The sequence below is a fragment of the Psittacula echo genome (assembly GCF_963264785.1).
Source record: "Psittacula echo genome assembly, chromosome: Z".
In the NCBI taxonomy this organism is placed as follows: domain Eukaryota; kingdom Metazoa; phylum Chordata; class Aves; order Psittaciformes; family Psittacidae; genus Psittacula; species Psittacula echo.
This window is the reverse complement of record NC_137742.1, coordinates 4,230,859-4,256,234: the sequence shown is the minus strand read 5'-3', so window position 1 is coordinate 4,256,234 and position 25,376 is coordinate 4,230,859. Positions and strand designations below refer to the sequence as shown.

Sequence of the window (25,376 nt, the reverse complement as noted above, 5' to 3'; positions counted from 1 at the left end):
TCTTGGCGTAACTTGAAAAACTATAGAGCTATATGTTTCTATATAGCTAAAGGAACAGTTAGATAAATGCTAGCATTTTTAATACAATAAAAATGCATTTTTAGGCTTGATTTGCTTTCTCACCGTGAAGGCCACCAGTAAAGACAAGACTTACAAGAACTGCAAGGGAGGCATTGAAACATTGATTTGCTGCTACTGTAAATTCTAGAAACACTATAAATTATGCCTTTTAAAAATAGCATTGCGGAGTGACATGTCAAAGCATAGTTTATTCAGTTTACAAATTGGTTTTGTCAACTTCCATCATGCTAGTTCATTCTTGACTCTGAAAGCCGAGCTAGCAAGCATCACACATCACCATCAATAGTTTTATTTAAATTGCAGTTTAAAGTTACTCAACATTACTTAAATGTGTCTGATCGTAAGTGTGTGGAAATCAGAAAGATTGCCATATAGTTACTTGATCTTAGGATTACATCCCTGAATAAAGTAAAAAAAAAACCCACCAGCATCGTATTGGATGTTCAACTCTAGGAGTATATGAACAAAAAGAAATTATTTTTTTGGGGGGGAGGAAAAAGACACTTAATATAAAAAAAGGAACCACATTTTAGGGAAAAAAAATAGCATTTTATTTAATTAGTTTTGGTTAAAATGCAGTTCGAGGGATGTAAATTATTTGCTATAAAGCAATGTATTTTTGAGCAGAGGACCTGAATGCTGAGTTTCCAACCTGCCTGATAGGTAAACAGATGGGAGAGAAGACTTAAAAAGCAGGGGTTTAAAAACAGAATGGTTTTAGCCCCCAACAGGTAGCATTGCTACTGCTTGAAAATAAGAGAATGACCCTGGGCTTTGTTTAGCTCTTACTGAAGGAATTATGTATACCTCATTTAAATAGCTGCTAAAAATAATGTGTTATGTAAGTAATACTGCAATTTCATGTGCACAGTGAAATCCCAATAAAGTTTTAGTGCCTTATGTTTTTATTAGTAAATATTTGCTTAGGTTGTGCAATGATTTTTCTCATTCTTAGGGTATTTTCTATTAGTCTGAAGCTAGAGGATTCCAAAAGTTTCACATTGACATATTAAATTGTCATATTCTGCAGGTGCTTTGTGTAGTTTAATGTGGTGCTTGTCTGGTTTTGGAATTAACTTAGGAAACATTTGTGTGTTTGGACAGCATGCACATATTGTTTATTACTCTTCAAACAGCTACAGATCCTCTTTTTCTTGGGGTTTTATTGCTTCTAGAGGATTCCTGAGTGAACTCCAAACTCAAAAATATAGATACCACTGCCTTTTCTTTACTGATACTTAGAGTAAACAAATGAGAATGGCCTTCTGTCCTTGCTGCTGAAGTTCTTCCTGATAATCCCAAAGCCAATAATTTCAACCATCTTTTTGATGGGTAGAAGGAAGGAGAACAATTTCCTTCCAACTATGCCCTGTCTGGTTTTCTGCCTTGCCTAAAGTTGATGCCAGAAATGCTGCAAAGCCAGTGGCTTGTGTGGTGAAAGGCATGCTTCTGATTGGTGTGAGGTTGTGTCATGTGGGCATGTCGTTGTGATGTAGCTGTGTCCGTCACACCTAGCAGAGGTTGCTTTCACCTTGTGTACTAGGATGGCATTCACGTATCTTCTCATGTTCATACATGTCTGTGTTGTGTATTCTCTTCACTGGTGTTCATTGTGTTCTCCAAAACTGGACCAAGAGCTTTTGGCTTGGCTACTTTAGATGCTGCAGTTGCTATATCAGTCTTTATCTCTGTTGTGTACAATTTTGTGTGCATTTAACAGTCCATTATAAAAAGGTTCAAGTATGTAAGTAAAGTAACGCGTAGTTATTCAGGTTTCTCAGTTAATAGTATTTGGATCTCAGCATAACGGAATTAAACATGTACTGTATAATGTTTTGACACTTTCAGTTGAATTCTACACAGAAATTGCAAGGGAATTGGGCTACTTTGGTTTATTTGTAGGGAAAAAAAAAAAGACCTTTGTGACAGGGTTTTCTGAGAATTCTAGGATAAAAATAATTTCAAAGCCAAAATTTCCATTATAAACTCAGTAAGTGTGAAAATGTTAATTATTTTTGACAGTAGTAGTGTTGGTTAATATTTGTTAATTCCTCCTCTGTTGTCATATCCAAGGGACACAATTAGAAAAGTTGTTTCCTGAGTTAACATGCGTTGATAAACAGTTTTATGTTCTTACTTAATGATGTCTTATCAAATGGCCTCAATGTCTTTAAAGCTGGCTTCATTCGTGCTGGGGGATCTGGAGGAGCGACCAGGGAAATTCCAGGATTGCTTGACAGGGGCACCGTGTGGGATAGGAACTGCATAGGCAATGTCCTGGAAGAGGCCATGAACTGCTTTGCCGAGATGCAGAGGCAGACAGAGGAGAAATTTCGCATGTGGATAGAAAAGCTAACCCATCTTGACACAGATGAAGAAAACAAGCAACAACTGGAGCCCAGGGAACCTAAAATTCAACTAGTTGGCCAAAGAATCCCCCCTACCACACAGTCAGGGGCTTTCCTACAGATGCCTGGTAGCCAAATACTTCCACAGCAGTCATTCAGTTCTTACGTGGGCTATCAAAATGTTGATGATATGGTAGAGTTTCCAGTGACTTTTAATAACAATTTTTCACCTATCTTTCCAGAGAATGGGAATATTGCAGAGCCTGATCTGAATCAATCATAAACTTAAAAAATTCTGATCTTTGCAATCTTGATGTTGTTTTGGATTATGCTTTAAACAAGGTTTGCTTTTTTCTTCGTGTATGTTTGTTTTGATTTTTCTCTTTGGGGTTTTATTACCATGGTATAATTGTTTTTTAATTTATAGAGAATATATATGTATTTTAAAAAAAACCAGAGTCTACCCACATGCATGTGCCAGCACACACATATGAACACGTTTAAAGGTGTGTATGAGGGAAACTAGCCTAAGTTTCATCACCAGACTTGGGAAAATATAACTTAAAATCCCCTTTAGCTACTCCAAAATCAGTAGACCTATGTCTGCTACATTAGGAGCATTCAGCGTATTCATCCAAATGCCCTGTTTGCATGTTAAAACATTTATATGAGGAAATAAGTTTTATATTTAAATATATAAAGTACCCTAGAGAACCAGACTAGGTACAGACCTATAACGTTTCTGAAACTATCTGTTTACTCCCAAGTTTTTGCAGCTTGAAAATCTCAAACATTAGTTCCTTCTTCCTTTTTTTAGGCAGAAGTAATGAATAAGCTTACCTTAAAGGTATAACTATATATAACAAATGTGCACAACTGATTTGCTTTTTTTTCTAGTCTCCCTTTTAGTAGTTCATTTTCTGTCCAGAGTTTTTATTAATGTCACTACTGTGTTGCACATGGCACATTTATGGAAGCAGCTGTCTTATACTGTGTGCACAAGTATGCACATGTATAGGTGTATATATATATATGTGTATGTGTTCAGTTTGGATGGAAGTCATCTCCTCTATTTTTAGGTGTCTACTTTGCTGTTATGTGGATCTCCTGAGACAATGGGAAGAGGTAAGCACCTAGAGAGGATACCTCCTGGCAATGTCTTCCTATTCCATTAGTTGTCTAAACTTCCGTTACAGTTTAGGATAGATAACTTCTGGCTGAAGTTTGGGGAGATGAATCACATCCAACTACATGTATGTGCATGACCTGTGCACACAAGGCACTGCTGCTTCCTTCTGTATATATGATTGAGCTGCATCCTTCATGCTGGAATAAAAATAGTTGTGTCAGTCCTGAGATAAGCAGCCACCAGTGGATGGATTGAGCCTTGGCATAGGAATTTAAAGGAAGGCTTGACAGTTGGGTTAGTAAACACTGTGGTGGTCTGAAGGGATGGGTTGCTGGTCTGTGTCAGACAGCATGAGCTTCTTATAAACATTCAAATGCCACTGAAATAATTTCTTATTTGTGATGGGGAATGCCAGAACATTAGTTTCATTTAAATAATACAATAGCTTGCTATTGTGTGGAATTTTTTTTTATAGTTACTCTAAATAGGAAGGCTTGAAACTGTGATGCTTAAAGTAGGATTAATTTAAACTATATATTAGAAATCTCTATTTAATTCTTACTATTATCAGTACACGCAGGGATTTTTTGGTCATGTCTCCATTAAGGTCTTTCTTCCTGTGAAGTAACTTCTGCGTAGCTACCAAAAATATATATTTATCATCAGTTAGAACTTGCTAAAAGTTTCTAATTCAAATTAAATCTAAGTTCTAATAATAGAAATTTAAAGTCTGCATAGACATAGTTTAAGTAGAGAGAACACTTTAGGTCTCTTATTTTGCTTCTTAAACCGCAGTCGCTTTTCCTCCCCACTTATTATTTTAGTGTAATTCCTTTTCTTCCTGTTGGAAGTAACCACTGTCTCTTCCTGGTTTTGGATTTTTTTTTTTTTTTCCTTCCCCTAAGTCAGTGGGAGTTTTTCCATTAATTTACGTGGGGTTTTGGATCAAACCTGTAAACCTGTAACAGGAACTTAAGAAATGCTTTTTGTTGTCAGTATAATACTAGCACTGGTGTTTTAACGTTGTTCTTGGCCAGACATTTTTTTTTTTTTTTTTTTTTTTTTTTTTTTTTTTGTTTGAGTGAGTGAGGCTTTCATTGAAAACCAATGTGGTTAGAGAATTGTTTTATTTTCATAGTAACTGAAAGACTATGCAGGAGATAGTTTTGAAGTACTGGAAAAAATTCTTTGCGGATCACCTTTGCGCATAATTTTGATGCAGATTTTGATGTAAACTTGTAAGAAAACTCCCTCATCTGAAATTGTGAGCATTTCAGGTAGAAGTTAAATAAGTAATTTTATGTTTGTTTGTAATTCAATACCTTGTCCTCATCCATTTAAAATTTAAGAACCTTCAGGGAAGATTATTTGCTGATATTGAGAACAGTCATATCCTTTTGGTGTTCATAGGTTTATATATACATATATATATACACACACACAAATATCATTTATGCAGATAATGACAGCAGCATATTTTAAAGCATGATGATTTTACAAGTCTTCCCATGCATGCAAAAGCAGCTTTTTGCAGTGACCAGTTTCTTTTTTAATGTGTAAGAGTCACTTAACTCAGTATGTCTGTGAGCATGCCATTAACCTTTTTTATCAAACTGTATATATGGAGCAATTAGGTATTTCAGAAACAAATTGTTTCAGGGGATTGGTTGAACGTGCCTCTCAGATTGAAACATCTTTGTGTAGGGGTCTCATAAATGGGTAATAATTTTGTTAGGAATGTAGTCAGTGAAATTTCTGCCCACCTTCAATGTCTTGGTGATTCGTAGAAAAACTCTAAAAACTCACCAACAAAGTTTAAGTTCACAGGCAGGTATTCTTTATTGCGGTGCTGGGAGACACGGGGGATAGCTCCTCCAAGCGTGTCCCGCTTGAGCACCAAACAAGCTGTGATTATATAATAATTAAATATACATATTAGTTACATGCATATTCATGAAGTTACTTATTCATTACATCATATCTCTAGAAAATTCTTCCCACATGCGCACAATAATGTGGTAGTGATCTTTGAGACCCCTGGTGATCGCTTCTTCATTGTCTTCTTCTTCATCACTTCGTCCTTTGGCGGAACTTTGGAGTTGGCCGGCCTTGTTGTCCATTTGCCAGCTGCTTAGTTGGTTCTAACTGGTTTCCCTAAACATTAACTGAAGAGTTCTCTTCCGTATCATTGTTATAGAGTCCACCTGGGGTCCAAGTCACTTAGTTATGAGCAAAAGGTTCATTCTATATACAATGAGCTATCCTTCATTCTGTCTTTCTTGTTCTTTCTCCATCTCGTTGGTTAGGTAATCTTAAAAAAAAATACTGAAATAATTCAGTGTGTTAATAGATAAAAATTTGGATTTTGTTAATACAGGCAAAAATTTAAAACTTTCAAACATTTTTATCCAGTACTGTTAATTGTTTTCAATTGCAAGCAGCTGTGAATGTGAAAGAACAAGCAGATTACAGCAGTTGAGCGTACAGACTTTAAAGCTATGCTTTTTCTAGGGTAAAATTACTCCAAGACACCCAGACGACTGAGGGAATAGTTTGTATTAGATGTAATTTTAACTGAAGTTCCCCTACAAAAGCTACATAGTGTGAAGAACACCTGTGCAAGACCAGTGGTTGTAAATTGTTCTGTAAATGATAAATGTGATTTTGTTGAGTCGCTCTTTTCACTTGCCTCAAAACTGAAGCCAGATCTTCAGCTGTCATAAATCAGCTCCTCTAAGATGAAAAGTGTGCATCAGTCAGCTGTCTGGTCTAAACTGAAGCGTCTCTCTTCTTGCTTTGTATTGTGGTTTTGAAAGATGCAGAGCACTGAAGAAACCAACCTTCAGATCCTTGTGATTAGTCTGTATTTTAAATGTATGTGGTGACAGTCTATGGCATCTCTGAAAAAGCAGATTCCCAATACATAATGTCAGATTTGTTTTACTTTTTCTCCTGGAAATATCGTTGCTATATTATATGTCTGCAATTAAGTTTCTCACGATTTCCACGATAACCTCTTGTTTTCAAAGGGCTTTGACTAGCAACTTTCAGGGAGTTAAAATTTTTCAGCTGCAATTTGAACATAAATTTTAATCTCTTCCATATTTCATTAAACCAGTCTGGCCTTATTTAAGACTGTTTTAAGTTTATCAGAAGGAAACTATTCAACTTTCCAACCCAGAGTTACATTTTGAGTCTAAGTTTATGCTCGCATATCAGTAAACTACTTCAAAACGAGTTACATTTTGAATCTCTGTTTATGCTCACATCTCAAGAAATTACTTCGAACCCGTGAAATTTAACAAATGGAGGAGAAATCAGGAGTTCTGCACAGAGGTGGAGAATCACACACTATAATTTAGAGTTTCTTTAATTGCCCTGGTTTAAGAGTGGAGCAAAGAAACCTTATCGTTTCTTTAAAGATTTTTATGAATGATTTGAAGGAGTAAATGCATCAAGTCAGATCAGCTGGTTGAGACTGATGTAATTCCAGGGAAAATGGTGTCAGCTTAAACCTCACTGGCCTATTCAAGTTCCTGTATTATCATCTTTAAGTTGAAATATGTGTTTTCCATGCGGCATCTGTTTCTTCATGGGGGTAATTGAACACCCCTGGGACTGCAGGATTGCGATTTAGTAGCATGTAAAACACAGCTACTTTGTTAGCTTTTTTATTTGCAAGTGCAAAAGAAATGTCTCTATTTAATTTAAATGTCACTAAATACAAACTGACAATTCACTAAATGAAAAATCGAAGGATCTGCTCCTAGAATTGGAGCTGATGTAGGAGTCCTTGACATTTCCAGGGGATTTAGTGTGCAGTGTTTTTGCAGGTTTAGGCTGCAAGTTCTTCTCCAGGGATTTGTGCTGCTTCCCTTCATCTAGTTGGGTCTGCAGAAAATCCCACCCTTCACACCTTGTTTTATCTGGGCATTTGGGGGTTTTGCTTCACGTGCTTCTGATAAAACATCTAAATTTTCAGGTTTTATTTAGAAAAAAAATTTATTATATGAAGCAGAAATTCAAACAAAGGCAGTGAAACTTTATTCAGTGTTTCTGTTGTAAATTAACGGAGCAGGTAAAAAGACAAAAAAGGGAAAATAATCTTAAACCTTTCAGATTTACTGCCCCTCAGAGTTATTTTTAATAGTTGTAGGACAGAGTAATTCAGAAATAGACATCTCTATTTTTTTAAGTTCACAGTTTTTTTAGTGTTTTTGCAGGATTGTGAGGTTGTTTTATCTGAGCTGCTAGAGTTAAAACTTGGAGGACAAATCTTAACTTCAGTGACACTGGATTATATTTAGCAGTTATTTTCCAAATTGAAATGTATTTATTTTCACTGATTTGTTTTGTTAATGTATTTTGTCCCTTCCTGTATCCAAATACTGTAATTTTTTTTTTTTTTCAGAGTACTGTTTCAAGGGCATTAAGAAGTTAAATCCTCATTAAAAAACAGTAGAAAATTGCTACTAATTTCAGTGGGACTAGCATTTCACCTTGTTAGAAACTGAACTTATTCTGCAGTTTTTTTGGTCAGAGAATCCTTCGGCTGACTTTTAGGGTAAACTTTTGCCTGATGGGTATGTGTAAATCAGACAAGTTAAGTAGATGGTTTTAAGCTGACCTCTGCAGTTTCATGTGGGAGCATGAGAGCAAATGCAATGTGTAGTTTGTAATGTATGAGCTAAAATATTCAGGCTGATTGATAGAGATGGACGGTACCTTGCAAAACAAAACAAAATTAAAAGAGCTAGAAATCGGACTTTCTCACAAATTTTATTAGTCTCATAGTGTTAGATCAGCAAAATGAAGGCACATGGAAAATAGGCTGATTGAGTTAGAAGTGATTGAAGTACTTCGTTAAATCTCAAAGGCTGACCAAGCCAGGGTATTAGTCTGGACCATCAAAAGTTTTGCACAAATGCTGTATTAGCCGTTCCATGGGAAGATGCAGTTTGTACTTGCAAAAATGCGGTGTTTTCTGGAGGGGAGTGTGTTTGCTTGCCTTTTCCTAATGTAAGCAGTATGTACGTAGGGAATACTTTAACTGTCATAGCTCTGTCAGAGTTGGGTGTGATGATTTCCAAAACCCTCCTGATACACTTTTACAAGTGAAACTGGGGAAGAGATCTGGCTAATGTATGTGCTTCCGTAATTAATGAATCATTAGGTGACATCAGGGAAAATAAATCTTATCACAAGATACAAAGTGCACACTACTTCTTGGTATTTTCAGTACACAGCCATGTTCCCTGTGCCTTTGCTTAACACACAATGAAAAAGGCTGGTTTATGTCTTCATGTATAATTTGATAAAACAAATCCAAGATACTTTCCATCTAGTCATCAAAAAGCCTGAAAGAATGAATGTTGATCATCAAGACTTGAATTTTTGATGTGCTGTTTAGAAAATGGTCCTGTCTGAGAACAGATACTCATTTGATCATGTTTTGAGTTTATAATTTTGTTATTATGGTAAAAAAACCCAACAAAACCACAAAAGCTTTACTGTGCGAAATGAAGGAAAATGTGAGAAAAGTGGATTCACGGATAAAGTTCACTTAATGGCTTTAGAGCGAATGTTGTTACACTCTATTGTTTTTTATTGTATTTACAATGTATTCTTTGCCTAACCCTGTAAGTTTTTAAATGTAACTAGTGTAACCTGGAATAAATAAATATAAATATAAATAGTAATGAAGTGTTTCATGTTGCTGGACAGCATAAAAATGCAGCAATCTCCTGCATCCCCACCCTGCTTTAGGAATGTTTTAGGATTCAGCTAGTTTGTGCCATTTAAACTGCTCATACTTTATGAAGAGGCAGCTCTGGATCATGTTTTAAATAATGCCAGGTTTATATTGTTTATCTACAATAGAATGACTGTCAGTTCAGCCTGTAGTCTTGTATCTGAAGCTTTTTTTTGGATCAAAGTTACTGATGTGTCTACTGACAAGTCACTTAAGATGAATATTCAAGTTTTTGGTATGCAAAATATGATTATTTAAATTACTGTAATGATCATTGATCTTAAAATTTATATAGGTATCGAAGTCTGTTCTATATTTTGCTTAATTGTGAAGTAAATGGAGTTATCTCTCAAATTTAAGTGTCACATGTAAATCAGGGTGTTCTTAGATTTTTTATTGTTTTTAAATGTCTCTTTTGTTACATAAAAAAGTAAATACTACTTAGTTTAGAATATTGGGATCGAGACAAAGCAGTGCCTACGTTCCCAGTGCAGATGTGAGACCGGAAGCAGACCTGTGTTCTTGGGCTTGTGATTACCCCAGTGCCTCGGTGTGGTGCCTTTACACCTTTTGCATGTTTCATGAAAGCATTCCCAAACACAGTTTTTAAACTCCTCAATAATTTACCAGTTAAAAATAGCTCAGTAATTTTAGGGGAGTGTTGTTTTCAGCTAAGCTTAGCTCTGCTGCTTGTTGACCTTGAGCAAACTGCAAATCTCTGCTTGCCTCAGTTTCCCCCGTAGGCAGAAGGAGGTATAATAACCACCTCGGAGCTGTTTAGAGAGCCACTAATGGAAAGTTTTTTTATAAGAATAAATTGCTTTAATTATTGTTGCTATTATTAGTGTACCTATTCTGTGTGTGTTAAAGCGTAGAGTGACACACCTCAATGAGGCTCCGTGTCTTCTCATGGCAAAGATGCTGATGACCACCAAAATTAGGCTTTTAATTTGGAAGTTATTTCAGTCAGGATAATCCTCTGGAGATTTTGCCACTACTTGTAGAGAAAATATAGCAAAGTTTAAATCCCATCCCGAAGGCTGGAATTCATCTTGCTGAACTTCAGCAGTCTGAAAGCTAGATGCCTTGTCTAAGGGGGTTGTCTGAGCTCTTCCTGCTTTACCGGGGAATGAGGAAGATGAGGATCCTCCAGGCTGCATTTTCCAGTCTGGGATTACCTAACCCTGAAGTTCCTCTCTCAGGCTGCAGTGGGAAGGAGGGGGTGTAAGTGATAAGCATGGCACTAGATGCCTAAATTTAAGAAAACTAAAGAGAAATAATGAGTTAAAAGTCTAAATTCAGGGTTTGCTAGCTACTGTCTTTTGTTTCCTACTATGAAGTACTGCTGCGCATTGATACAGAGCTGTTGCAGCACAAAGGTATGGTGCTTCTACAGGATCACTGCTTTTAACCTACAGCTGAAATTCTACGGTTGATCCCCTGTTTTTGCTTGTGCTGCCATTATAATGAATTAAGGGATAATAAGAGTGTGGATCTTACAACAGTTTAGACTGAATGTTGAGATGTGGCTCTATGAAAAGCATGAGAATGGCTAGCAGAGAAGAAATAACTGAATTTTCTACATTGCAAGCTTTAAAACGAAAGATGTTGTTAGACCTGGGGTTTTGTACATGTGGCTTCTGATGCGATTGTCCTGAGTGGAATGAGTTTTGATGAGCTGTGTAAATTAAGGGAGAGTTTGACACTTGGAAACGCTGTCCCTGTGGTGACCTCTGCCTCTGAATTCTTTAAAAGAAAAATAAGAAAACCAGGCTCTCCTCCCTCTGTTAACATTAAATGTCAACAGCTGTATTTTGCTGCTGGTACTTATTAACTTTTCAGCCTTGCCTTTTTGAAGTGTTTATTGCTTTAGAAATGAATTAAAGCTTATAACCAGGGAAATGTAAGTCTTCCAGCTCCCTTGACTTCTTAAAAGAAGCAATTTCTATTAAATAGATTGTTTAAATTACTGACCAGAGAGCCTCCTAATTGTGCTACATTAAATTTTGATTCCAGCATGGTTTGTTTTGGTGTCTGCTTTTCTATCTGTTGAAATCCTGTGACAGTCAGTAATTAGGAGGAGTAGCTGTAATGTAAAGAAAAGATGATAAGGTACTAGTGTGGTTGTAGTTAATCCTTAATTTTCCTTTTTTTTTTTTTCCCTTAATTGTTAACCTGAAAGCATTTTTTTTCACTTATTTCCTAGCTAAGGCCAATTGTCCTTATTTCTTGGTACCACACATTCACTTTGCATCACATCATAGGATGATCACGTATTTGACTAGGGAAGTATTATGTATTTCCAAATTTAACCCCTCCTAACCCATCCTTTTAGCACTGAAAAGGAAACAGGCCTTTGGGAATGGGGGGTTTTTAGATAATTTTTTATGTGCCTTTGCTGCAGCTTTCATCTAGTTGTAGCTGTCTACAACTTACTTATTCTTTTATTTATTGTTTGGGTTGCTTTAAACACACACATGTATTTATTGCTTATTTCTTCTGTTACGCATGCTGGTAATCCTAGGATTTGTTGCAGTGTTGAGGCCATTATCTTGGCCTCATTGGTCATTTACTGGTGATAGGTATGGATAACCCTGGTGTCAGGAGCCTTTCATTTCCAGATCTGATCCCGAAATGCAAGGCTGAGGAAAGCAGATACAGACCTCTGCTGTGATTTCTTTATAAATAAGGAGTTTGTTTTTTCAGTATTGTTAAATTGGTGGCTATTGCACTGACAAGTATGAAAGTACAGTGTGTAAATTATATTGAAAATATTTCTGTCTGTTTGATGTATAATAAATTTAAGCTAAGTTATAAGGTGTGCTGTTTGGAAGTGTGGAAGATACAGGAGTGGAGCTACAGATAACAAGTTTATGCTTGTATTTCCTACTGATGAAGACTTTCACACAAGTTATTTCTATGGGTAGGTGATGAGAATATCACTCTGCATGTATATACATTTATTATACATTTTTGCATGATTATACATGTAGGAGTGGTACAATTTTGACTTGAGACTATTGGTGCCTTTTGTCCAAATATAATTTCACTTGTGTAATAGATAGACACATCTATCTAAAATCAAATTTTGCTTCTGCTTTTGAAGATCTCAGTCAGAAGCGAGAGAAACAAAGACCTGAAGGAAGAGTACATAGCTCCTGAAATCTTAGATAACCTATTGAAAAAATGGTCATATAGTCAATATTGTACTTGACCCTCGTATCTTCTGCACTCAACTGTTTATTTTTATAGATCACATTATATATGTTCATGATGAACTTTGATGATAAGGCTGAAAGAAAACATGCTTCTCATGATTCAGTCGAGTTCTTGCTTTCTGCATGTAATTTAATCATCAGCTGTCACAAATAATTAACTGAACATCAGCCAGCTTAATTTTGAACTTCTTATTACATTATTTTGTAATTGCCTTTTGAAAAGACAAATACTGCCTTTCAGTTAATTATCAGGACTTCTTTTTCAGTCATAATCATCAGCATTTCATGTTGTGAACAGTTTGGTCTTTAATACATCGGTATCTAACAACCCATTTATTTTTGTTTGGTCTGTTTTAAGTTTGTAATATAGCATTGTTATATGAAATCGTTGCGCTGGAGGCAGGTCTGATTGGAAATATTTTGTGAATTTCTTCATAGCTTGTTGCAAAACTGATCTTTAGTATGATTTAAGCAATGGGGTCACTCTTTAATGAAGTCTGTTGCTAATCACAAAACAGGTATTTCTTAAAATAGGGGGTGTTGAATTATGTTTCAGGGGCCAAGTTACTAAAAAACCCCAAACCAACCAAAACCCACCCTAAAAACCTCAGTGGAAACAGCCTTTCAGAGAAATAAATTTGAAACTTCTAAATCATCTTCTGTCTTCAACAGCCACTTAACACTCGTAAAAGAAGCCAGTCTTTCCTGAAAAGTTTTTTCATTTTATTCTTTGTGACTTTTAAAGATTTCTTTAGTCATTCTGCAACTCTGAAGCTCCTATCATCCTAAACACGCTACTAGTTTATGGTTATTTTGTATTATTCCATACAAATTACACCTTCTGTGTTTCATACCAGTAACAAAAATGTCCTGCAGACCCTCAGCTGCTAGAACTTCCTTACTGTTAAAGAACTGCAGTGGCGAACCTGCTGAGCTTTGACCCAACCTGTGTTTCTATTTCATGCTCATTTTTGTGGATGAAGTCTTGGCCCAAAGAAAGTTTTGATTCTCTCATTTGGGGAATGGGAACTCCGGCCACTTTCACCTGCTCTTAGTTGATAAGCTGTTGCTGAGACAAGGCATTTGAGTTAAAATATGCATCCTTTCAGAATTGCAGCATTCATCCATTCCCTCTGCTTCCATATTAATCTTTGTCTTGAATTTGACTTTTTTTTTCTGAGCCTCTTGTGTTTGCAGCATGCTTTCCAGTTAGGATTTTCATTCCTCACAAAGAAAATAGTCCATCTTAACAAAATAGACCAAAAATAGCTTTTTATTATTCCTTAAGAATAGATTTCATGTAAGCAGCTTTCTCTCCTGCTTCTCCCCTTCACTTTGGTGGCAAAAAATATATATGGTAATCATATTGAATTAAAAGCATATTTATCACTGCACATTATAGTTTTGTTTCTTGCTATTCTTGAACTTAAAAAAAACAGCAGCAAAAAGTTTGAAATTTGAAAAATTCCCCTTCCATTAACAGGTAAATATTATGAAAGGGAAGTTGCCTAATGTTAAGTTTATTGTCACTGGATCAGTTATATCAAAAAGTTAGTTTTATTCAACAAACCTTAAAGTAACGTAAGTAAGCTGTCACTTGAGTTCTATAAAATCCTCTGTAAATTGAATTCTGTAAAATCCTCTAGATGAATATCTTGTCTTGCCAAATTTTATGTCCTGTAACTTAACTATTTTTATATTTGAAACTGAAGGTTTTATCCTTTTAACATTGTAAATGTAACATTGTCAGATATGGAGATGTTTATGTGTTAATGTAAAAGATAATACACAAATTACTGATTTTTTATCAATTTACATTGATAAACATGATTTTCTTACATTTGTGTTTTCTGTCTATGCAAAGGTTAAAATGTCTCTGTAATCTCAGACTATATTCATTAAATGAAATGTTAAGAATTCATTAAATTTATAGTTCTATAAGAAATTCATGTAGGAGAAGGCATCAGTCCTTCAACAAATCATTTGTACTTTTAAAGGTTTCTTTCACAGTATGCCTACTTCTAATCCATGTTGGTTTTGTCTCCTTCTGCAGATGGACCTCCTGTCATACCTCATTATGATATATCAGACACAAATTCAGATTCAGAAGTGGTAAATGTGGATAATCTTTTGGCAGCTGCAGTAGTTCAAGAGCACAGTAATTCCTTAGGAAATCAAGATTCAGGATCTGCCTGGAGAACCAGAGGGCTGCTAGATGAACTGAGCGGTGATACAGGTTTGTTTAAATTCTTTTCCTCTGACATTTTTTCCAGCATCTCAGTTGGTGTCTCTCCATTTCCTGCTTTCAGTATTTTCATAGTTTATGAAGCTTGAAAAGCTGCATGTGCAGATTTTGCAGTAAAACAGTACAGGTACTTATTAAAAATGCCTGACATTTATTCTAAAATACAAATGATAAAAATAGACAAAGGTTGCTGCAATGTATTACCAACAGTAGTTTTCTTAATTTTTTTTTCTCTTTCTTTTCCCTCTAATTACTTCTTCGAGCTTAGGTCTTGTGGATTAGGTGGTTTTGTAATTTAAAGTGAGCTCAACTTGTTATTGAATAATTGATTATGATGACCCATGCCATCAGCTAGGAAACTGATCATAACCTCATTTTAAGTATTGCAATTGTGTATGTCTTTTTTCTTCTTTGTCTCTTTATTTCTTTGAAATGCAAGCATTAATCATTCCCATATTCCATCTGCATTTCTAACGTAACTTAGAAAATTAGGCAGATCAGCACCAGATAAAGATGAAGTGAAAAGATGTTGGTAAATGGGTTTAGCATCAAGAGACAGCAAAGAAGTTCCCTTCAGGAAAGCAAGAGCAGAAATACTATGGGAAAATTCAGAGGAGTTCATGTAGCTCGTAAAAGTTGTTCAGTTTGCTTTGGTGTCTGCAACTCTTCCCTACAAAAGAATTAAACCACAAGAGTAAGTGTTACTGTGTTCTGCATGCATAGAGCTAATGGTGTACTTCCTATCAACTGCATCCTGTAGTTTTATGTGCTAACATACTGCCGTCCTTTCTACTCATGTTTTTAATACCCATGTTAAGATTTTTAGCTGCAAAAGACACAGAGTCTTGCCTGCAGTGCTGGAGCGTAGCAGAGTTTTCTTTCATGCTGTTTTCCAAATGTAAGCCGGCCAAAGGGTACCTGTATTGGAAGTGTCCTGATGGCTTTTAGGTACTTCTAAATGTCTATAAAGTTTAAAAAAATACAAGTGTGTGGCTGATTTGGAAAAAGATCTTCCATTATTACCGAGTGGGCAGTCTATTATTTGAATATGAGAGTCTCTGTTGCATTTTCATTGTGATCTGTAGCTGGATGTTGTTGCTTTTGGAAGATAGCTGGTTTTCCAAGCTCACTGGTATTGTTTGCAGGATATCAGCTGACTGATACATAGCTGTTTGACCCCTAAAAAGCCAACTCCTTTATTAAGTGATTTATTAGAGATTAGAACACCTAAAATTAGCTTTAGCACTAATAGACTGGCACTTCAAAGGAGCGTAAGTTTCTTACCAAGCTTTGTTCCACTTTCTGCTTACGAGTACAGTGCTGCACTGTCTTCCTTCCTCCACCTATATCCATGGGGACTTGCAAGGAGGAGGTTGCTAGGTAATGTGTCCATGCAGATTTGCTTCTGGTGCTGTGGCCATCTCAATGTCTGAAAGGATGAATCTCTTTTCTCTTCCTGCATACACCTTGTCCCAGAGCCTTGTAGCCTCAGTGTACTTGTGACTGTACATTTGTCAGTACTGGCCTTTTCTTGGAAAGGAGAGTTTTGAACACTTGCATCTAATTCACAGCTATAATCTTCAGCCAGTATCTAATTTAACAGACATTAAATGATGTGTTCCCATGGGAAAATAACAACATAAGCCTTATCTAAGTGAAAAATCTTATTAAGACACACTATCACATCTTTGTGCATGGGCAAATATTTTGGGCTGTTTTGCAAGAACTGTTATTGCAGGGCAAACAAAATGTCTCCTTTGGGCATCATCCTAATGTTCCTGCAAAGAAATTAACAGCGTAGGCATGTTATTAGGCATGAAATTTGTATGGCCAGAGGCTGTAAATACATCTGCATGCTATAATCCTGATTTACCCTCAGCCACTCTTGCAGTATTTACTCTGGTAATCATAGTTTCTCTACTGCTAATTACGTTTTTGTTGTCTGAGCTTAAAGCTATGGCAATATGCGAAAGCTCTATTGGAAATCCCATTTATACCTCTGGGGATTTATTTTGGGGTTATTTAATCTGCTTTGCCCCTCTGCCTGACATTACCCTGTCTAGCAAAGGGTGATGAATGGTGTTACATCATTAGCACATTAATACAACATATTAAGGCAGGTTGATATCTGTAGGAGCTTGCATGATTTGGTGGCCAAGGACCAAGAGGAGCCACACAAGGGTTGTGTTACTCTCATGCTGCCTGTGGTGTAGCAGCAGTGATGTTCAGGAGCAGGGTGATGTGAATCCCTGGGGTGGTGATCACATAAATCTCCCAGTTTGCATTGCCAGCACATGAATCAAAGCCTCTCAGCGCTTCCATATTATGTTTCACTGTGTGCCCAGTCACTTCCGTTAAAGCAAGATCCGTGACCCATTTTGGGACTTTCTGGCAGTCAGTGGTAATTGTCAATTGTTCAGCTAAAATTTGATGTTAGAAAGGGTCTCCTGTGCTATTACTTCATTTTAAGCTGACACATCTATTTAGTCCTGAGAGGTGGAAACTCCTCCTCTGGGTACAATGCAGCACACAGGTTTCCTTCCCTAGTTAACCCCCAGTGTTGCACCAAGGGACTTCGCTTTCCAAAACCAGAACATACAACATGGTCTCTACCCCTCTATTTGTTTACATCTTTCCCAAGTACTTCAAGCAATCATTAGGAAGTTTCTCTGGCACTTGTTTAAACTTAAATCAAACTTAAATTTCTTCTCTCTGTATCCCCTTGATCCAGCTGGGAGTATAAATCAGTTTTGAATGTTTGCACACCTTTGAAATTCTGTGGATTGTTACTGTGTTCTCTTCTCATCTTAGAATGTTGTCCAGTCAAGCTAGACATGTGTAATATATTCATCTAATCTCAAATTTCCTGCTACAAAAATGATTCTTCCCCTGCGTGGTACAGTTGAGTGAGTGGTTTTCAAGAAGCAGGTATTGCCATTGCTTCAGAGCTCAACAGTGTCTCCGAGGTTACTGCTACAGAGAGACATTAGAAGTAATTTGTTTTTGTTTGGTTTTTTTTTTTTTTTTTTTTTTTTAAGGAAAAATAGTTAAATAGAAGTTAATCTCTTTATTAAAGTAATTATTTTAAAAATAATTTATTTTCTGTAAAACAATGATTTTGGCTGTTTTCTGGTTTTCATGTAAGTATTACTTAATATGTCACAGTACGGCTTCACTAGTTGTGGCTGTGGCCAATGGTATGGGGTTCAGCAAGGCAAAGTGCCAGGTCCTGTGCTTGGCCACAACAACCGCATGCAGTGCTCCAGGCCTGGAGAAGAGTGGCGGAAAGCTGTTATGGAAAAGGCCCTGGGGGTCCTTGGGAAATTCCTTGTCCAGCTGATCTCTGAGTCGTGTAAGCTGTTAAACATTGGCTGTATTTGCCTTTTCTCCATCTATAGGTCATTTGGATCCAGGCTTCCTTGCAAGTGACAAAACCTCTTCTGGTAATGTCCAGATCAATGAAGAAATTCGTATCGCCTCTTCTGATAGCGAAGTAGAGATTGTTGGAGTTCAAGAACATGCCAGGTATGAATCCCTTTTTCTTGATCAAATATTTCTTTCATTTTCTCAGAATACCTGTATTTCCAAAATTAATAAAGAAAAAACATACTGACTTACACTTCTGTAGTTACCCATCAATGACTGAGGCCCCAAAGCTAGCAGATGTTCCACTTGGTTTTGTCATTCTGCTGATCATGGTGATGTCAAAATCTGTTTTCCTTCAGAACATTACCAACTTGATAACTATTCAGACTAAGCTTGCGATTACTATCAAATGTTAACAGGCTGAACACATGTAGTACTGAGATACGAAATATTGAGATACCAAATAATATACAATAATATCAGGAATACACATTTTAAAGGCATAGTGCGGCTATGCAAATACATAAACAAAACTATATGGGTTCTTATTTGCTTTCAGAATATTCAATTACTTTAAGAATTTAATCAGCTTCCAGTTTAATTAATAATTTAATACTGTCATTTTTTCAATGGCTAATATCATAAGATAGCCCCTTTAGATTTGGCCATCATATTTGAAAAATCACAGCAATCAGGTGAAGTTCCCGATGACTGGAAAAAGGGAAATATAACCCCCATTTTTAAGAAGTTAAAAATGGATGACCCGGGGAATTACAGACCAGTCAGTCTCACCTCTGTGCCTGGCAGAATCTTGGAGCAGATTCTCCTGGAAGGAATTCTAAGGCACATGAAAAACAACAAGGTGCTTGGTGACAGCCAGCATGGCTTCACTTAAGGGGAAATCCTGCCTGACCAATTTGGTGGCCTTCTATGATGGGGCTACGAAACTGATGGACAGGGGCAGAGCAGTTGACGTCATCTACCTGGACTTGTGCAAAGCCTTCGACACTGTCCCACATGACATCCTTGTCTCTAAATTGGAGAGACATCAATTTGATGGGTGGACCACTCGGTGGATAAAGAACTGGCTGGATGGCCGCATACAAAGAGTTGTGGTCAATGGCTCGATGTCCAGCTGGAGACGGTAACGAGTGGTGTCCCTCAGGGATCGGTGTTGGGACCGGTCTTGTTCAACATCTTTGTCGGTGACATGGACAGTGGGATTGAGTGCACCCTCAGCAAGTTTGCCGATGACACCAAGCTCTGTGGTTCGGTTGATACACTGGAGGGAAGGGATGCCATCCAGAGGGACCTTGACACGCTTGTGAGGTGGGCTGATGCCAGCCTTATGAAGTTTAACCGTGCCAAGTGCAAGGTCCTGGGTTGGAGCGATCCCAGGCACAGCTACAGGTTGGGCAAAGAAGAGATTCAGAGCAGCCCTGTAGAGAAGGACTTGGGGGTGTTGGTCGATGAGAAAATGAACATGAGCCGGCTTCAGTGTGCGCTCGCAGCCCAGAAAGCCAACTGTATCCTGGGCTGCATCAAGAGGAGCGTGACCAGCAGGTCGAAGAAGGTGATCCTGCCCCTCTACTCTGCTCTCGTGAGACCTCACTTGGAGTATTGTGTGCAGTTCTGGTGTCCTCAACATAAAAAGGACATGGAACTGCTGGAACAACTCCAGAGGAGGGTCACAAGGATGATCAGGGGACTGGAGCACCTCCCGTATGAAGACAGGCTGAGAAAGTTGGGGCTGTTCAGCCTGGAGAAGAGAAGGCTGCGTGGAGACCTCATTGCAGCCTTCCAGTATCTGAAGGGGGCCTACAAGGATGCTGGGGAGGGACTCTTCATTTTGGACTGTAGTGATAGGACAAGGGGTAACGGGTTAAAACTTAAACAGGGGAAGTTTAGATTGGATATAAGGAAGAAATTCTTTGCTGAGAGGGTGGTGAGGCACTGGAATGGGTTGCCCAGGGAGGTTGTGACTGCTCCATCCTTGGCAGTGTTCAAGGCCAGGTTGGATGAGGCCTTGGGTGACATGTTAGTGTGGGGTGTCCCTGCCCATGGCAAGGGGTTTGGAACTGGATGATCTTAAGGTCCTTTCCAACCCTAACTATTCTATGTTTCTAAAAATCGTATCCTTATGAATCTTGGTTTTATTTCAAGATATGAGAGGTTCAAAGTAGGTGAGGGTGCTAAAGCCAGAGGTTTCTCTCAAGCTCACATACAAAGCTGTCCAGCTCTGCTTCAGCTGTTGTTCTTGATAGGCTTTTTTTGATGTTACTTTTCATATTTAGTTTATGATCTTTCCTTGGCTTAAATTATTACGTAGCAGTTGAACAAGATTGGCATTTTTACATAGTATGGAGTGTTAATTTGGTGGAATAAAAGCAATTTAAAAGAGTAAACAAGTAAACTCTTTCTGAAACTAGTCTTGCTGCCTGGTGGATGCTTGGAGGCCGAAAAAGGGTGTGAGGGACAAGGAACAGAGTTGTTCCTCATTGTCCCTTCATTGCATCTTTCTTGAGGAAAGGAAGAAGAAGGTGTGCAGGACTCAGTTTCCTGGGCTGGGAACTATGCAGATAGTCTGGACACAGTCCAGTGCTGTTAGATGTGAAAAAAGGAAATTTTGAGGTGCCAAAGGAAGAGAGATTTAGTCTTGGCTTTTAGAATAGTGAAAGTCCTTGCATGGCCAACTCGTTTGAAGATACTAATTCCTTAGGAAGTAGCTCTCCTGGCTCTTCACCCTGCAGACCCAGGGCTTTGTCCTAACGATAAGCAGAGTGGACTTATCCTCCACTACTAGTTCATGTAAATCTGTCTAGCACTGTGTACACCTCTCTAGCACTATGTACAACCCTCTGCTTGAGGTCCGCTATTCAAAAGCTTTCTGTGCTCCTTGCCTTGATAACATTTACCGAGTACAAGGTAATGTTAGGTTAATGCAGAGTTGCTGTTTGAAATCGGTTTTATATATATTTGTACTGAGATAATCGTGCTTTCCTTTGTTCATGTGACCATCTCCCATCTCCCAGAAACTAGTTTTTCCTGGCTCCATTCAATACTCATCCATCTCAGTTGTTCAAATCCTATTTAGAATTTAATTTCTCTTGCAGGTCTAGGCTTGCAGTTATGAAGTATTGATGGGCTTCTGATAGAGTTGTCATTTGGAGAAGGTTTAGGTTTTTGATCAGTATTTTTTTGCATGCTTAGTTAGTATGGTGTTTATATTCAGTTCTTTTGCTCACAGTGTTTTTCATCATGCTCCATATTCCATGTTGTCATCGGAGTGGTGTGAGTTGTGACACCCCAGAGTTTGTCCATCATTTTTGATTTTTTGAGATTGCTGCTGGATCTGTCATCATTGGAATATTACTTGGCATCTGCTTAGGACAAGTCATGTTTTTCAGTTTGTTTAATTTTTCTGTAATAGATGTTAATTTTTTTAAATTATGCATGTGCATAAAACAGTCTTCCTTTGATATTTCGTAGTTCTTTCCCCCATCCTTCTTTTGGTTTCCTTTACCTGGTATTTTCCCTTAGCTACAGATTGGAAAGCATGTTCCTAAAGCTCTGATTGAATGTTTTGCTCTTGGCTGCTTGTGTGACTTGTTTGAGGATAAACACTTATTTTTGCAAGTATCATGAGGTAGTTTATAGCTTGCTTTTTATCATATTCAAGGAGAAAAGTTAGTATTAGATTTGTCTAAGCGTTGAGGACTGTTCTGAATGGGAATGGTGGACCATAGTCCCTGAGACCAAACATTAGTTTGCTTTGGCTACAAGCTTTTCTTGTCAGTTATGCTTAAAAATACTTCTTCTTAGAAGAAAGCTTAAAAAAAAAAAAATCCTTCATTTGTTAGAGTTCCAGTCCCTTATTAGAAATTCTTTGTAGATATGTACTGTAAGCATGTAATTTTAAGACTGAAGAAGTAATAAAAAAGTCATTCTGAACATCACATCAAAAATAAGTAGCATATCTGAGAAGGAAATGAGACATTTATATTCAGAAAAGTTAGAGCTCATAGAATGAGATTTTTCATTCTATTTCATGAAACTCTAACTGGAGCCAAGAGAGATGAGCATAACTGAAGTAAATTTGAAGAAAATAAATTGCACTACTTTTAAGTTAAAACAAATAAAATGTAAATGTCAGGGTTATTTGACCAGTGCAGAAAACCTGGCTTCCTGAAATACACAGCACACATGCTTCACGAAGAGACGGGAAAAGGTTACTCCAGCAGCCAAACATCTCCTACTTACGTATGCAGCCAGGAGCAGCTACAGCCACCATCAGTGCTTACAAGTGCAAAATGACTTTTGGAGCACCAGGTTTAAAGTTTTTCTAGCCTTTGTTTTAAGATTTACAGCTGGAAGTGGGGTGATGATCTTAAAGACTCCAGTAACTTCTTATCACTTCATCATGTAATAAAATTGGTTCATCTTTCTTTTTTTCGCCTTCTAATTATTATTAGCTTGTACTTCAACTGTCACTATCTATTATGAATATAATAGATAAAAATACTGTGCAAATAAGTAGGTATGAACCTTACTCCAGCAAAGCACTTTAATGTGTGCTTATCTTTAAATACATGATTTAGTGTCGTTGACTATAATCACTGAAAGCTTAAATGTTTTGCTGAAGTGGGGCTGTGCTCATTATCAGTGAGCATTTCCCAGCATGTTTGTAATCTTTAGTTAAGACCAAAGGAAAGAATCAAATGTAATGGCTATAGTAATGTAATTACAAGAGCTTTTTTGTAATTATTGTAATGAAAGTATCATTATGTCCTTATTTTAAGAGGGGTTTGATTTCATATAGAAAGATAGCTTTTATCAAGCCCCACTCAGAATTTTTTCTTCTTTTTTAAAGTCCAGTGGGTGAAACTGCTATCAGGGAACCATGCTTCTGGATAATGTGTGGGTGCTACATATGATGGGGCAAATCTCTTAAAGTTCCTTGGGTTCCATGAACATATTTTATGAGGAATATCTTGTACACCCGCTGGTAGAATTCAGTTCTTAATAATTTAATCCCCACCACCCCCAAGTTTAAGTTCAGTCTCAGCTTTGCTTACGGGGTACTTAACATGTCATGGACCCTACCAATGCAAACTCCACAAGAACAGTTTGGAGAGGGACATGTTAACAAGATGTCTAAGTGATGAAACACTCCAGATAGGAATCTTGTGGCTAAATGCAATTGTAGCTTTAATCCTTTGTGCTTTTTGCCTACCTGCAGGTGTGTGCATCCCAGGAGAGGCGTGATTCAGAGTGTGTCTTCCTGGAAGCATGGCTCAGGTTCACAGTACATTAACACTCAGCAAACACAATCATGGACGGCTGTGACTCCCCAGCAGAATTGGTCTTCGCCCCCTGAAGTAGTAGACCTTACTTTGGATGAGGATACCAGACGCAAATATCTACTGTAATTCAATGTCACTGTGTTTCTGTCCCTGCCCCTTCTCCCCTTTATGGGACAGAAGTTCATTATTAAAGCTTCAGCTTCAGAAGCCGTGCTCCTGGCATTGCAAAATTCGAACTCATGAAAACTTCATACAAATGTAGTATAATTTCAATATAATTTAAAATGGTTTTGCCTTCTCCAAGGAGGATTCCTCCCAGAATTAAAACCCGATAGCGCCAAATTTAAAACACAACTACAGTACTAATGTGTGTGTGTTAATCTGAAGAAATAACTGTGTGCAAACTTAAGTCCTCCCACCTTTTCCCACCTACAGCTTTAGAATATTTTTCATTTATCAGTATATTGAGGTGTTTTGTTTTTTTTTTTTTGTTAGAAGTTAGTGTTTTGCTGTGTGAGCATCAGTGATTTTGAGAAATGCTGTGTTCTCACTGATTGTAGTGGAATTGGGGGTATTCAACACTTGCGAAAACTGGGCCAAGACTATTCACACCTAAGCTGATTTGGTGTATACCAGCAGGAGGGACTGTCTTTAATACAAATGGCCCATAACATATGCACTGAACAGCTTTTAAAGGACTTTTATTTTGAATAATTTTTCAGTTTACACTCTTTCCAGTGCTGTCTTCTGTCTACTTGACTACTGTGTTTCACTGATCATTTCCCACTGCTTATTATGATTTAAAATAGTAATAGTAGTGACTTAGTAGCAGCTGATTATTGCAAAAGCACAGGGAAAAAGTAATAAAAAGGCCCAGCATCTGTCTCCGTTTTAAATATAGCTGAACTTTGCTACCTGTATCTGGGTCTTGCCTGGAGTAGGAGAAGGGGGGAAACGAAACATTTCACTCATAGGTCTCATTTCTGCTGTTGTTTATTTGCTTCATTGAGTATACAACGAAATTCCAAAGCCCCAGGCTGGCAAAGCACTTTAGCAGCTGAAACTGTGGGGCCATTCAAGTGCTTAAAACCCTGTCCTAAGTGATGTTGCAGGATCAGGGCCTGAGGTTGGGATCTTTGTTTTGTTGGGGGTATTTTGGGTTTTGTTTGGTTTGTGGTTTTTTTTTTTGTTTTTTTTTTTTTTTTTTTTTTTTTTTTTGTTTTTTTTTTTTTTTGTTTTTTTTTTGTTTTTTTTTTGTTTTTTTTTTTTTTTTTGCAAACCCCTATATCTGCACCATTTTCCTGGCTCTGGGCCATGTCTCTTATCCTAGCTTTGGAATTGTTTTGGGGGTATGATCCAGGATCCACTTGTCTACCAGAATACTGACTGAAATCAGTGTAACTACTTCCTTGAGCAGGCTGTGATTCCTGTAGTGTGTATGGGAATTCCTGCCCCTCATCTGTCATTCTGAGCCTTTCTCAAGGCAAAAACCAAAGATTAGACTATAACAAGATGATGTTCACTTTAAAGACTACTGTGCAATTAAAATGTTCCTTTGTATTCCAAATGTTCCTACTGGGAATTTTGTACAGCTCTATCCTTGGATTTCATTTTTCTTTTTGCCATTTAAAATGGTAGTCAAGACATGGGAAGTTGTGATTTTCTTTTTGTGTTGGCTGATTTCTGAATTTACTTGGCTTCCAATAATTGTATCTATAGGCAAGAAAAATAAATAAGGTTACCTATTTTTCACATAGAGAAACAAAAAAACCCTGTATTATTAGTAACAAAGAGCTTTTTCTTTAATAAGCAGAACAGCTGTGACTGCACTTTAAAGAACAACTAGATTAAGGGATTGTTACTCTAATTTCAAGCTTTCTAAGGCATTGAACATAAGTGAATTGCATGGCCAGAAAAATGTGTGTTGTGCTTCT

The 25,376-nt window shown here is 37.3% G+C and overlaps 1 protein-coding gene across 1 annotated transcript in view; it reads left to right on the top strand.

Moving 5' to 3' along the window:
• The window catches only part of ARK2N (arkadia (RNF111) N-terminal like PKA signaling regulator 2N), a 50,729-nt gene extending 25,353 nt beyond the window's left edge, over nucleotides 1-25,376 (top strand). Inside the window, exons 3-5 of the mRNA XM_080638414.1 lie at nucleotides 14,582-14,764; nucleotides 18,172-18,298; nucleotides 23,379-25,376. Coding sequence (XP_080494540.1) covers nucleotides 14,582-14,764; nucleotides 18,172-18,298; nucleotides 23,379-23,568 — 500 coding nt within the window. The 3' untranslated portion in view covers nucleotides 23,569-25,376. The remainder of the gene's footprint in view (nucleotides 1-14,581; nucleotides 14,765-18,171; nucleotides 18,299-23,378) is intronic.